At 29.0% G+C, this 14,303-nt stretch overlaps 1 protein-coding gene across 1 annotated transcript; it reads right to left on the reverse strand.

The window, feature by feature from the left end:
- Nucleotides 1-740: 740 nt before the first annotated feature.
- Nucleotides 741-13,754, reverse strand: LOC129988453 (zinc finger protein 271-like). The gene is made up of 2 exons (XM_056096684.1): nt 13,218-13,754; nt 741-2,769 (listed from the first exon to the last, which is right to left on the reverse strand). Exon 2 carries the CDS (start codon nt 2,337-2,339, stop codon nt 1,149-1,151), a length of 1,191 nt encoding a protein of 396 aa, XP_055952659.1. The 5' UTR covers nt 2,340-2,769; nt 13,218-13,754; the 3' UTR covers nt 741-1,148.
- Between the last annotated feature and the right edge of the window lie 549 nt (nt 13,755-14,303).

A 14,303-nucleotide genomic window follows, 5' to 3' on the forward strand; every position in this document is an offset into this window, starting at 1 on the left:
CAACAGATAATGAAATTCTTTTGTAGGTGATGTTAAAATGAATAGTAATTAAATGGAAACCGTTTCATTTATAACATTGTGCAGCAAAATGCAAATGTTTATTGTTTATATACAGATATTTTAATAACAATATGTTATATACAAAAATTTTTTAAACGCTGCCCGAAAGCATTACATACGATAAATTCACAAATATTCATTCACACGCGTCACAGAAAAACTCAACTGCAACAAACAGAAAGAAATGCATTAATATATTGTGTTATACCTAATGAATTAGAACATACATTTGAAGCAACTGTTTAAATAAAAGAATTGTTTTCTTTGGTCAACGTCTTGAGTAAAATTAGCATTGTGAAATTTCTTTTAACGTTAATAATAAACCCTTAAATCTTTTACAAATTCAAAATGAATGAAAAATGCACATTTCATAAGAAAATGTTTTGTATTCAGTTTGTGTTTGTAATTGCATTCTAATGGAATTAATGCGTACAAGCACTGTAAAGTAAAAAGAAAAGATAAAAAAAATTGTAAAATATATCTGACAAAGTATGATATTACTAGAAATGAAATTAATGAAATTTAACAAAATCTTAAATAACTTTAAGAATCACAATGGAATCTCATTCATTTATAAATTATTACACTTTTAATATTAATATAAATATTTTAAATACGATTTATATTTTTTAAAAACATCTTAAAATTGCATAATTCACAAAGACATATTTAGTGTGCTATACATGAATTTATTACAATAAAAATCTGTTGAAGAAAGCTTGCAAAATAAAAAAAGTATTTCCTAATTTCACTTTACTCATATTTAAGCTTTTGCTATGATATATGCCAACAGATGTCTCTTTAAAAGATAAACAAGTAAATTTCTTACTACAAAAGTCTTATTCAAATAGTTTCTCTGTCGCAAGCGCCCGCAAATGTCTTCTTCCTGGAATTGTCAGAAAGTCAGAAAATTCTCTATTCCCAAGTTACATGCAAATGGTTTCGTATTCATATGAGTCTGTAAACGCATCTTTGAATTCATGCAGTCAGAAATGCACATTATGGCACATTCTACAGGCACATGGATTTCCATATATGCGTCTTTAAATTAGAGTTTAAAAAAATGCTTTACTACAGATGACGCATGCTTACGGTTTCTCTTCCATATGTGTCTGAATGTGTTTACTGAAATATGATTTGCCAGAAAATGCTTTATGGCACATATCACATATATATGGTTTCTCTTTCATATGCGTCCGTGTATGTGCCTTTAAATTGGAGGGTTCAGAAAATTTTTTGTAGCAAATATCACAAGCGTACGGTTTCTCTTTCGTATGAGTCCGTAAATGAGTCTTTAATTTCGATTTGACAGAAAATGCTTTACTACAAATCACACACGCATACGGTTTCTCTTTCGTGTGCACCCGCAAATGTGTTCTTAAATGCCAGTTGTCAGAAAATATTTTATTACAAAACTTACAAGCAAACGGTTTATGTTTCGTATGACTCCAAATATGTCGATTCAAAATCGAATTATTAGCAAATGCTTTATGGCATACATCACAGGTGTATGGTTTCTCCATGGTATGCGTTCGTAAATGCATAATTAAATTCGATTTCTGAGAACATTCTTTATGACACACATCACAAGAATACGGTTTCTCTTTCGAATGTGTCTGCAAATGCGCTTTTAAATCCGAGTTCATAGCAAATACTTTGCTACAAATAACACATGTAAACGATTTCTCTTTCGTATGCACTTGCAAATGTCTTCTTAAATGCCAGCTGTCAGAAAATATTTTATTACACAAGTTACAAGCAAACTTTTTTTGTCTTATATGTATCCGCATATGACGACTGAAAGAGCGATTGTCAGGAAATACTTCATGGCACACATCACAAGGGTATGTTTCTTCTTTCGTATGCGTTCGCAAATGCCTGTTTAAATGCGAGTTTTGAGAAAATTCTTTATGACACACATCACATGCGTACGGTTTCTCTTTGGTATGCGTCCGTAAATGTGCCTTTAAATGCGAGTTTTCAGAAAATTCTTTATGACACACATCACATGAGTACGGTTTTTCTTTCGTATGTGTCCGAATATGTCTATTGAACGATGATTTGTCAGAAAAGGCTTTATGGCAGACATTACATGCGTATGGTTTCTCTTTCGTATGCGTCCGTATATGAGTTGTTAAGTGAGACCAACAAAAAAACATTTTACCGCAAACATCGCATGAATACGATTTCTTTTTTGTAGGAGTATGCAAATCTTTCTGTACAATTTCCTCCTGAGAAACAGCTAGACTACACAGATTAGGAGAACATAGTTTTTCCATCGCGAAAGTAATAAGGAAATGGCGTTTTAAAACTATTCTTTAAAAGAAAACCTACTTTATTAATCAAAAGTAGACAAATTTTCTTCAGATTCAAATTGTACACCAAATTTCATAGATCTTACGAACACCTGCATGGATATAGTATATAAAAACAGTTTCTGCTATGATTGAATGGAAAGATGTGTTTTGACATATGTTTGTTGAGAGTACACTTTTCTACTTGAATTACAAGAATTGTTCATCTCTCTTTCGTGGTTCTGGATTCCAAATTACATCGGTCATATTCTGCATCTCAGTTTTGTAAATCGCCTTCTTATCGTTATTCCTTTCACAAGGAAAGATGCGATGACTCCGCAGTCGCTCACCTTGTCATGGAAACACTTTGGAATTGCAGCATTCAACAGGTTTCTTCACAATGCATCTTCGGAATCTAAATAACATAAAACAATTAACATGTCTTTATGCTCAGAACAAGTGAAAAATCTTCAATCATGTTTAAAGTTTCAAACGGATTTATAGAGTTTAAAAGTAAAGAATTTAATAGTTTTGGATTGATTAGAACATATATAGGGCGATTAGAATAACATGCCAGATTTCAAAAGTTTCATCTTTGAAAAAAAGAAAAAATTAAACCTCAAAGATCTCTTTCTTATAAATTACAGCACACTCTACACTCCGGATTATCCGATCCCCGACTATCCGGTTTCCGTACTATCCGGTCTGGTTTTATTTTATCGTAATTAAATAAGGAAAGCAAGGCGTTGCATTGGCAACCTTGCCAAGGCATTGGAAACAGGCATTTGCTATGATTCTCCTACGTGTCATGTACAAAATACAGGAGAAGAGCAGAATTTTGCTCCTTGTTCACTGTTCCGTCAGTGTGTAACGGATGTCTATTAAGAACTTATTTAAAAATTAAAACTGTAAGTTTAACTCTTGTCGTAGTAACTCCTTTTCATAGCTGTATAATCATTTATCAATGAAAAATAAAATCAGTTTGAGTCAATTCTCTTAAAGAATTAAGCCTACGATTTACGTTAATGTTTTGTTTATGTTTCCTGCATTTAAGTTAGGCATTACAGAATTTATGTTGAATCCTTATAATCCAGTTTATATCCTCTAATTTACTTTTTCTCTAATAAATTCTCGAAATGTGCAGTGCAGTATATATAAATTATCAGTGCAGAACCGTCTATTTTTAACTCGACACGTTAACGGAAACTGCTTCTATGATTCACCGGATCGCGGCCGCGTTCACATTCTATGTGACTTAAGGTAAGTGGAAGGATTACTATTCAATAAGAAGTGAGAAAATAAGTATTATAACAGTGAATTTTTGGTATAAAATTTTGTGTCTTCTGGTATGTGGGCAAAGAAATTTGTTCATAGAACTCCAACCAATCCGGCTTTCTTGTTACCCGGCTTGTCCTTACATTAGGCCGGATACTCTCGAGTGTACTGCACTATATTTTTTTAATATTATATTAGAGGTTATTATTGCAAAATATAGAAAATATATGAGCAGTACATTTACATTTTAAATAGCCTATTCTGTCTAGAGACTATCTCCACAGGAAAAGTCCGTGTACAGGACACTCGAAAGACAATGATTTGGCGGAATTATAAACGGGAAGCTGTAGCAGTTGCATTACTCTCCTCTTCTCTTTTGGATACTAGATGGCGATGCCTGATTAGGCCATCCCATATGTCATCCCATAGTGCATTGCGATTGTAATTAGAATGAGATGTGACGCTGAATTGTAAAGCCGCGCGCATGAATGTTTTGTGTTTGTTTAGTGCATGAATGTGATTATTAAAAGAAATGTTCCTAAAAACATTCGTCCTGTTGCTTCCTGCATGGATCATAATAATCTACATACCACCACAAAGCTAGATTTAATGATTTATCTGAAATAGAACGTAAGCAGTATTGTAGGGACAAGAGCTAGTCGTCTGAGGTGACTAGTGAATTATAAAATTAAATAAAAAAATTAATTGAATCGATAATAAGTAAAATATAACACCTACCATTGCAAAGTGTTATAGGTAACATTGCAAATAATGCACCCCTTTTCCCTCAAAGAAGTCATTAAAAAAAACAACACTTGATATGCCAATGAATTTAAATGAAGAAAAACTATGAATTGCGTCACAAAAATAATTATATTTTTTAATTTTAAAATGGGGCTAAAATAAATCTTCAATGGTGGAGTTTCCAAACATTAGTTAATAGCATTATCCATCCTATCCCACTTAATTCCTGGCTAACCCTATATGTTTTGCTGGGTTTGGATTCACCTTGCCGATTTGAATAAATTTTGAAGAAAAACTGAAATTTTATAAAGATTTTATAGTGAAGTAAAAATTAGGAACGAAGAAGTTTTGCTATAAGAAGAATCAACATATTTTTTGAATAATTCCTTATTTTTTAGTTGACTAATGACTCAGGAATTGTTTATCAAACCAACGGAAATGGTCTCCCCAAAACTTTCTCGCATACTGTCTATAAAGGGCGTTAACACAAAAAACTCCTTGTATGACATTAGCGTAAAATAGTTATGAAACATGAATCTTTGGTGTGAATTTAGCATTTCTACCGAATCTACGTGTGATTCTTAGCGAGTGTTTTGGCATTAATCCTTGGCATGCGATTAACAGTACACTAAAATCGATTTTTTTTAAGCCGCGTTTCTTCCCATTCTACTGAAATGTAAAAATAAATTTAACACAAAACTACACATGTGATCACAGGATCACCTATTAAATTTGATATATGCAAGCCTCTGCCTTTTTGATATAGCATTTACATGCTTCTAAAAGTACAGTTCAACCCTTCATTGGACTTAGCTCAAAATTTTATAGGTGTTAAATATAAGTGCTGAATTTTATCTATATATCTCTGTTCGTTTTGTAGTGATCGTCTTAACTTATATTCGCACAGTTAGATATACAGACTTCCTATAGATTTTGTTCAAAATTTGAAAGAAATCTATAAACTTGTTGTAAAGATCGTATACCGAATTTCATTCATCTAGCTTAAAGCGTTTTCGAGTTATCCGTTTCATATAAAGAATGACATTTTTGAAAGTGTTCTCGAATTCAAGAACGTCTAAAACGGGAACAGCCGAGAAAAACTAGATTTCGAATTTTTTGACAATTGCAATACTTTTTCTATACGAAAAAAGTAAAAAAATCATTGAATACTAAGTAAGACTTCATTCACCCACTTTTGGATTGGTTGTTGATAAGGCATGGAATGAATTTGAAAATAAACGGATGAATTTATGCTTGTGCTTTTTTAAGGAATCAAAAAGTGGGCGAATAATGTAAGAGATATTTGAAATGCAATATAGTATGCAAAAATAAGAAATATTTTACATTGATAATTTGTGAATCAATTCATTAGAATTCCAAAAATATTCCCTTAGAAAAGAAATACTTTTAAATTCTATGTTATATTAATGATCTATTTCCTTTCGCCAAGTAGATTTTGATAAGAAATAAGATAAAGCCGAGTAGGTACTCTATTAGAAAATAATAAAGTAAAATTTTTAGCATATAAGAACAAAGAGATGAAAAAGTACTCCCTCCCCCCCCTCCCAAAAAAAATAAACTAATATAAAAAAAATTATGAATTAAAAAAAAAGCATGAAATATAATATATATATATAATGAAAACATAATTTTTTAGCAGAATCATGGTCGAGGACAGAAAAGACTTTTTCGAATTTTAAATGCCGCTTTTATTCCATCCCAGGAGGCATAATTTATGTACAAGACACGTCCGCTCACCAGTCATACAAGAGCAGAAGAGAGTAAAAAAGAGACAAAGGAGAGAAAATATTTTCCCCAGTCTTTATATACTGTGAGATTTTGATAGGGATTTTTTTACACGTGTCGATTTAGATAGGGGAATCTAGGCATCTTTTAAAAAGAGTTCGCTTAGCTAGACAATTTCTTATCTCTTCATTCGGAATGTGAGAATACCGACTAAAATATTTTTACAAATCTTCTATGGAATTAATTAAATAAAAAAAGTGAAATGGGATTAGGAAATAAGAAAATGTTTTAGAATGAAGTTAACATGGGTCAAATTAAGATAAAAATTTGGAAATTAATTAAGTTTAAATGAGATTTTAAAATATCATATATATATATATATAATGATATTTTAAAATCTCATTTAAATTTAATTAATTTTCTAACTTTCAATTTAATTTAGCTCGTATCAACTTCATTCTAAAATATTCTCTTATTCCCTGATCCTGTTCCACTTTTTCTATTTAATTAATTCAACACGAGTAATAAAATTGCTGAATCAGCTAAAAGCTAACATGTTCCCACGCTCCAAGTGAAGGGATAAAAATTGTCCAGCCAAGCACATTCTTTTAAAAGATCCCTATAATTTTCTTGATGCGTGTAGAGAAATCCCTGTCAAAATCTCATTGTATATATAAGCACCGTGAAAATATTTTCCCTCTCTTTTTACGCTCATCTGCTCTTGTATCGCGCTGTGAGCGGACGTGTTTTGTCCGCGCCTCTTGTAAATAAATCATGCTTCCCGAGATGGAAATAAAACGAAGTTAAAAATTCAAAGTGTCTTCTTCCTAATCTTCGGCCAGATTCTGCTTCAAAAATTATATATATATGGGGAGAGAGAAAGATGCGTAGCCAATCAAATACAATAATACGAAGAATTTGCTAGTGCAGCAATTTATTTGAGGAGTGAATACAGTATTAGAAATGGAAAAAAGGTTTTCTAAAATAATAGGAAAAAATTTGACAGAAATGATTCGCTTGGTATCTTTCCCATTGATGAAATTTCCAATTCTTATTTAAATGCTTAGTTATTGATTTTTCAATTATATTTGTTAGAGGCGTAATGATAAACTTGCTCGCTCCGGGGCAGTGCAAGTGCAAGGGGCGACCTCTTAATTGCTTTTTTCAACATTCACTGGCGTTTTTTTTTTTTTTTTTTTTTTTTTTTTTTTTCTAATTACCCACCTTTAGTGATTAGCTAGTAAGCCTCGATAATTGATTTTTTAGTCTATTAAATGCCTAATATGAATTAAATGCATCTTTGAAAATTTTTAATTTGCTATGATTGGAAAAAAAATGAATTCATTTAAATGCAAATTAAGTAATGCATATTCGAAACAGAAGTGGAAGTGAAAATCCTGCAGTGAAGTCAATGAATGGTAAAAGTAAGCAATTGAATGCTTTTCACGGATGAGTTTGAATTCCATTATAAGATTTAGAAACAGACTGTGTATTGTAGTGAATAGCATTTAAGCCAGTTAACAACTACGCTACCCGAGCAATTGCTTTTGTATCATGGTCATGCTACTGGACTGCGAACCACAAGGTCCCAGATTCTATTCTCGCTCAATTCAATCCGCCACAGTATAAAATAAAAAAAAATATATTGTTAAAATTAAGAAGAAAACTATATGAAAATGAAATTGATATCATTAAAAATATAATACAAAAATGATTTCTGTAATATATATATATATATATATATATATATATATATATATATATATATGTGTGTGTGTGTGTGTGTGTGTGTGTATTTTTGTTTTTGGAAGATATGGACATCAATTTTCATAGGCAATTCATATACCTTCAGTTCACGGTCAAGACCATTTTATCACTCGATTAAATTTTCTGTTTGAAATTTATTTCTTAATTTACTTTTGAATCCTCTTTTCTCTAACTGAATGGAATTTGTGATAACACAGTAACCTGTCCAGAAAATTTCAAATAATATTTTACAGCTCCCATTAATTAGCCAAGCGAAATAATAAATTCAATGTAACAGTGAAAACGTTCAATGAAGCAGTTCGAAATTCGTAAGAACTTTAATTTACATTTGTCTGCTGCCATCCTAATATAAGAGCGATTTATGTGGTCATACGCTAGCACTTTATATATATATAGATAGATAGTTGATCCTTTTTTTAAAAAAAATTTAAAAAACTTTATAAATTTGATATGAATTTAAAAAAAATCGATATACATTTCTTTGATGTGTTTTATTAATTGTTAAATTTGATTCCTATTTAAGATAAAGATTAAAAATATAATATCCAAAGATATTTAGCATCAAATGTTTGCTGAATATAAAAAAAATATATATATTCAATATAATTAAATAGAATATTTATTATTTAGAATATTATAATAGGATATTTAAAAGTTATTCAGAATACCAGAAACGATTGCGATTCTATGTCAAAAATCCAGAAAACTAGAATGTAGTTAAAGTAAGATATAATTTCGAATAATTAAACATGTTCCAGTGATTACATTTATATATGTAAATTTAAGACAATTCCATTAGTAAAGTAAAGAGAATTTTAAAAGCTAATTTAAAAAGCTAGCATACATTTCACTTCTAAATAATTTTATGATGCTCATATTTTTCAAGGAGTTTCATTCAACTAAAGAAAAATACCATTTTGAAAATAATTATTCACCATTTAATTTCATTTTCTCAATAATTTTAAATTAATTACTAAATTTAAGTGACTTTTTGCTAGGGCAAGCAGTTCTAGAAATTGCTGTGCTTACAGTTTTTATTAGCTAATAAATGACAGTTCAGTTTGATCAAGATAATGATTTTTTTACATAGATTCTCCAATACACTTTTAGAATTTAAGCTGCCTGTTAAAATATCTATATTAAAAGGTACTCGTGAGGAATTGAAGCCAGTAAGACAAAGGCTTATGAGGAGTAAGATATTCTGGAAAAATATCATGGACCAAATATTTTAAAAAAATTTAACAAAATTTTATCCAGAAGAGTGAGTTTTGTAGAAATTTCTCATTCTGAATAACGAAAATAAATAATATCTTACGGTCTGTGCGGCATGCAGACTATTCATTCTCAAAGAGATGCATCATAATATTACCCAAACAGTTATATAGACATTCAAAACTGGCTCCATGAAAGAAAGAAGAGCATTTTTAACAAATTGTGTAAAACTAGGTAATTTCTTTTTGTTTGAATATTTCATCCTTAAAGTTAACATCCATATTTTCAGCTCCTGATTACAGAATTGAATAATTATTTGATAGATTTTGATTCCTTGGTCAAACAACTTTTCGTCAATTAAAATTATAATTCAGAAATTATTTATTAATTTTATGATAGCAATGTGATTTATTGTTTCAAAATCTAAAGCAGAATACAAACAGTTAAATTTGTTGAGGATATTTCTTTAGTGGTCACTTTTTCACAGTCTAATTGGTTCGTTTAATGTATGTCTCCTTAGAAATGTGCTTAATTTCCTTTCCTAATAAACTGACCTTACCAAGGTTTCTAATGACTTCAATAAATATAATTTAAATGAATGGCAAATGTATTTAACTTAATTCAATGTATTAACTTAACTTAAATTCAATAAAAATTAAATTATCAAGAAAAAGATTTTGACATAAGTTGAGTAATTGAAAGTCAAAATCTAGTGGCAATGCACATTATGAAGCATGTTTTTATATAAATTGATCAATTTACCATAGTATTTCAACACTTTTTTTTAAAAAAATTTAGCATGTGAATAATTTGTTTCTATTTATACTTTTCTTATTTTTGTGAAAAAGTTTCTTTTTTTTTATTGCAATGAATCATGATAAACTGGCATTCATATTTTTTATAATATTATTTGAGCAGATAACCCATTTATAAGTACTGGATTAAGTCAATAAAAACTAGATAGATAGGAATTGCACCAACTAAACTTTATGAAGTATAATTGCGATCCAAATATCTTACTCATAGAATTTTTAAAATTTATTAATTTGGCATCCAGACTAATAAAGTTATTTTAATCAACTGCTTATATTCTCCTATGCCCAAGATGACAAAGAATTGCTCAATGGAAAATTCTCAATAATTTTATCCTAATTGTCTGGTTTATCTTAACATCCTAATTTAAAAATAACCTATTTTGTAAATGAACCATAAGTGAGTCTAGAAATGAAATTGGAAGTATCACAAGAATGTAAAGTAAAACCAACAATAAAAGGAAAAAAAAAAAAAAAGGGAAATTCTACTTATATTAACATTGAATGAACAAATTTTATGAGTTTTTTAAGCTATTATAAGTCATGTTTAATTCGAGGAAAACATATTTATAATTCATAATCAAAATTCATATACATTTCTTGAAAAGAGTCCTTAAAGAATTAATTCTTACAAGATTTTCTTTGTTTTAAATGTAGAGTGACCAATTCATGCTTATTTCAAAATGTAAAATAACTTGTCATGTGATAATTCACATGACAGGCATCTCCCAAATATTTATACATTAAGATTTAAAAAAAAAAAAAATTTTTACTGACTGAAACAATTATTTTTCTGCATGTGCATTTGATAATATGACTAAAGCTTAAAAAACAAAAAAAGTAGCTGTGTGTTTTATGTACATAACTTTCTGGTATAGGTAGTTAAATGAAACAGGACACGATTAATCGATGAGTTATGTAAAACAACAAGGATACAAAAATATAAAAAGGGGGAAATACTGGAATGTGTTCTTGAATATAATTTTAAATCAGTCTTTACTTTGTAGAATATTTTTATACCACAAGACTTATATAACTGGTTTTGAATTTCTATTTGACAAAAATAATCTTTGTATTATGATTATTCTCTAACTATGTCATAATCTCATAACAGTAAGTTGTATTTAGATATTGGATAATTTTTTTAAATTCATATTTTTTAAAAAATAACAATTATATTGTATAAACATTTAATTGCAATGGAAATATATCAATAAAAACAAAAGGCATTTGATTTAAAAAAATGAATTAAATGTATTTGAATATACATTTTTTTTTTTAATCAGCTGAACTATAGAAGATAAATTTATGTTTTATAAGTTTATTTCTCATGGCCTTGAGTATGTTTAAGCTCAAAAACCTTTTTGAATTGCAAATTCTTTTAGTGAAATTTGATACATTCATTATTATGTATCTATGACCTTCTAGATGTTCAAGGAAATTTATAAACTCAATATATTCACAGATGGTATATAAGCATTACAAATCCAAACTGAACACACAAATTTATCATTTTCAAAGAAGCATAATATATTATATACACATGGATCTTGGAATAAGCTTTTTAGTTACTTCTAAACCTATATTGTAGCATTCGCTTATCATTTCTATTTATGTTACTGGTTTCGGGGAACCAATTCTGAAGGAAAATCTGTCGCTCATGAACATTCACTAGACAGTAAATGAAATATATTCATAAAAATGTTGTAACATTTCAGATTTTGGTTTATTTTTTTCATATTCATATTTTCAACAAAATAATAATATTATTCCTTGAGCACTAAATTATAAAAAATATAAATAATAATAAAATAAAACCCAAATCATTAATTTAAAATAAAGCACAAAATACATTTGAATACTTCTTTACATTGAAGAAATGTCATTTATTAAAATTTAATAAATGAAAGAATTTATTTAATAAAACTACTAAGCCATCAATATAATAGCATGTTTAAAATAAACAAACATATTGAATATCAGATATTTTTCATTCATAAATACTAAATTTTATTCATTAAATTTTCAATTACTCATAAATTAACAAAGCAATAATAAGTAAAAACTGAATTTTACATAATTCTTGTTTTATGTTTCTCACAAAGATATGTTTTGCTTGATAAGTTTAGATTATATTAGTTTGTCACAAAAAATGCACAGCCAGCTGTTTAAAATAATACTTCTAGATAAATTTTTAATACACTATAATAACGCAAGACAGATATCATGTATTTTAAAATTAAAGGAAAGAACCAATTAACAACTAAAATAAAATTGAAAATATATCCCTTGACTTATAAAAAAAATAATAAGATCAAGTTTTGGAACAAAGTTTGTTACCATTTAATTAAATTTTGGTTTTAAAATTTAAGGGCATATAAATCAAAATTAATATTAACCACATAATATTAATACATAATGAAAATGTGATAAGGCTAGATAAAACTTCTTCTAAAAAATATAATCAATCCTTTAACAATACTATTTTTAAAAAGAATTTATCAAAATACATTCAATACTTAAACGAGTATTCATGTATAAAGTGTATGCCAGCTTCAATCACCAACGATCAGTTGGTAATAGGTTCTCTAGCAGTTAAATTTTGACTATGTTAACAAATAAAATATTTTTAATACAAAAGTATCTATAAATGAAATTCTCCAATATACAATTTGATTGGCGCAGTTTAGCCAAACATGGCTCTTGCAAAATTAAACCTCAATCAACCAACATACAAGAAATTATGCATAAATGGAAATATTATCATGTTTATATTTTCCTAACATAGCAAATTGCACTTTCAATGCCATTTCAATTGTAAGAGATTTTTTTTTTTAATTTGTAAGATGGATTAAAATAAATAAAAATATTTCATATATTAATAAAATCATTGAACAGTCCCACAGATGTGTTTTGTAGGTTTGTGCCTGATAGAGGTATAGTATATTTTCAGCCTGCCTATCTCTAGAAAATGTTAAAAATACAACAATCCAATTATTTAATTAATCAGCGAATAATTCATTTGCAGATAATTTTATTAAAAATTACACAATTTAGTTATTAACTGCCCTAGTAAATTTCGAATTATATAATTACTAAATTAAGAATTTCATATCATGCAAACAAGGATTAATAAATTTTGAGAAAAAGCATTTAAATTCCTGATTTGAGAATAAAAAAATGACAGTTGGATATAAAACATAAGAATTGTGTTCGCGTTAAATGAGTTATGAAACAACGAATTCAATTTATTCCATACACAAATTATGAAATCTGATTGAAAAAGTGAATAACATTATACACTCACATTAAATATTGTAGCTTTACTGGGAGAAAAAACATATTAATTTGTCGAATGTTATTCGTATTTTGCATGCGTTACTAATATAAAATGATGAATTTGCGAAAGCATTTTAGCAATATTCAACACAGACAATTTTCAAAAGCTCCATAAGAACTAAATATAAATTCATTAAAACTAACATGACAGCATCTTCAAAGCAGTAAAGAGCGCCACTGATAGTATTTATAAACAAACATTGCTTTTTGAACTGTATCAGAGAAGAATCATTCCATCGACACAAAATTCACGGTTCCAAAAGCGAAAACTGAACGAATATTTTCGTATCCAATTCGCTGGTTCTCGAAACGGCGATTCGAATTCAAATTATAAAAAAATAGAATAATAGTTGGATCCTAGATTGTTGTCGTATCCATATAAATGCGAAAAGTGAGGAAAAATATTTCAAAGGTCCGGAGGATCACTGCCGTCAGTTTTGTGCTTCAGGAGTGTAAAGGATCTCTCGAAGTGGATCCATCAGGTAACCAGCCAAGTTTTAAGATATCTGCGGTAATAGATGGGCACTCGAAGATAGGGATGACGAATATTTTCAGAGCGGTTATTACGTAACCAATATCAAAAAGTCACAAATACAAGTGATCAATACTTTTCAAAGAGGTGTGTGATTCATATCCTTGATACGATCTTTCTGATGATATTTCGATTACAGGTTTTGGATCACGATAGAAAGTAATAATCGATACAATATCACTGAAATTTGCCGGAGCGGTGACTTCACTGGAAAGTAACAATCGATACGATCTGTCCAATGGAAGCTCTTGAAAGAAATCTGCGATTGGATTGAAAAGTGAACTGACCGGTTATTGGAATTATCGTATCGTATCATTGAATTGCATATCACTGAAATTTATCGGAGTGGTGATTTCACCGGAAAGTGCGAAGTCACCGCTCCACTTTACAGGAGTGACCGATATTCGTATTTGATGATGCACTATTCCATACAGATCATTTTTAATTACTCGTAAAATGATTGACTTTGATTACATGTATTCGGTTTACTGCTGGCGCCATCTATTGGTAGAATATAGGACT

This window comes from Argiope bruennichi, chromosome 10 (genome assembly GCF_947563725.1).
Source record: "Argiope bruennichi chromosome 10, qqArgBrue1.1, whole genome shotgun sequence".
Classification (NCBI taxonomy): Eukaryota; Metazoa; Arthropoda; class Arachnida; order Araneae; family Araneidae; genus Argiope; species Argiope bruennichi.

Coding starts and splice junctions, on each gene's coding strand:
- LOC129988453 (XM_056096684.1), bottom strand. CDS start 2,339: ATGGAAAAACTATGTTCTCCTAATCTGTGTAGTCTAGCTGTTTCTCAG.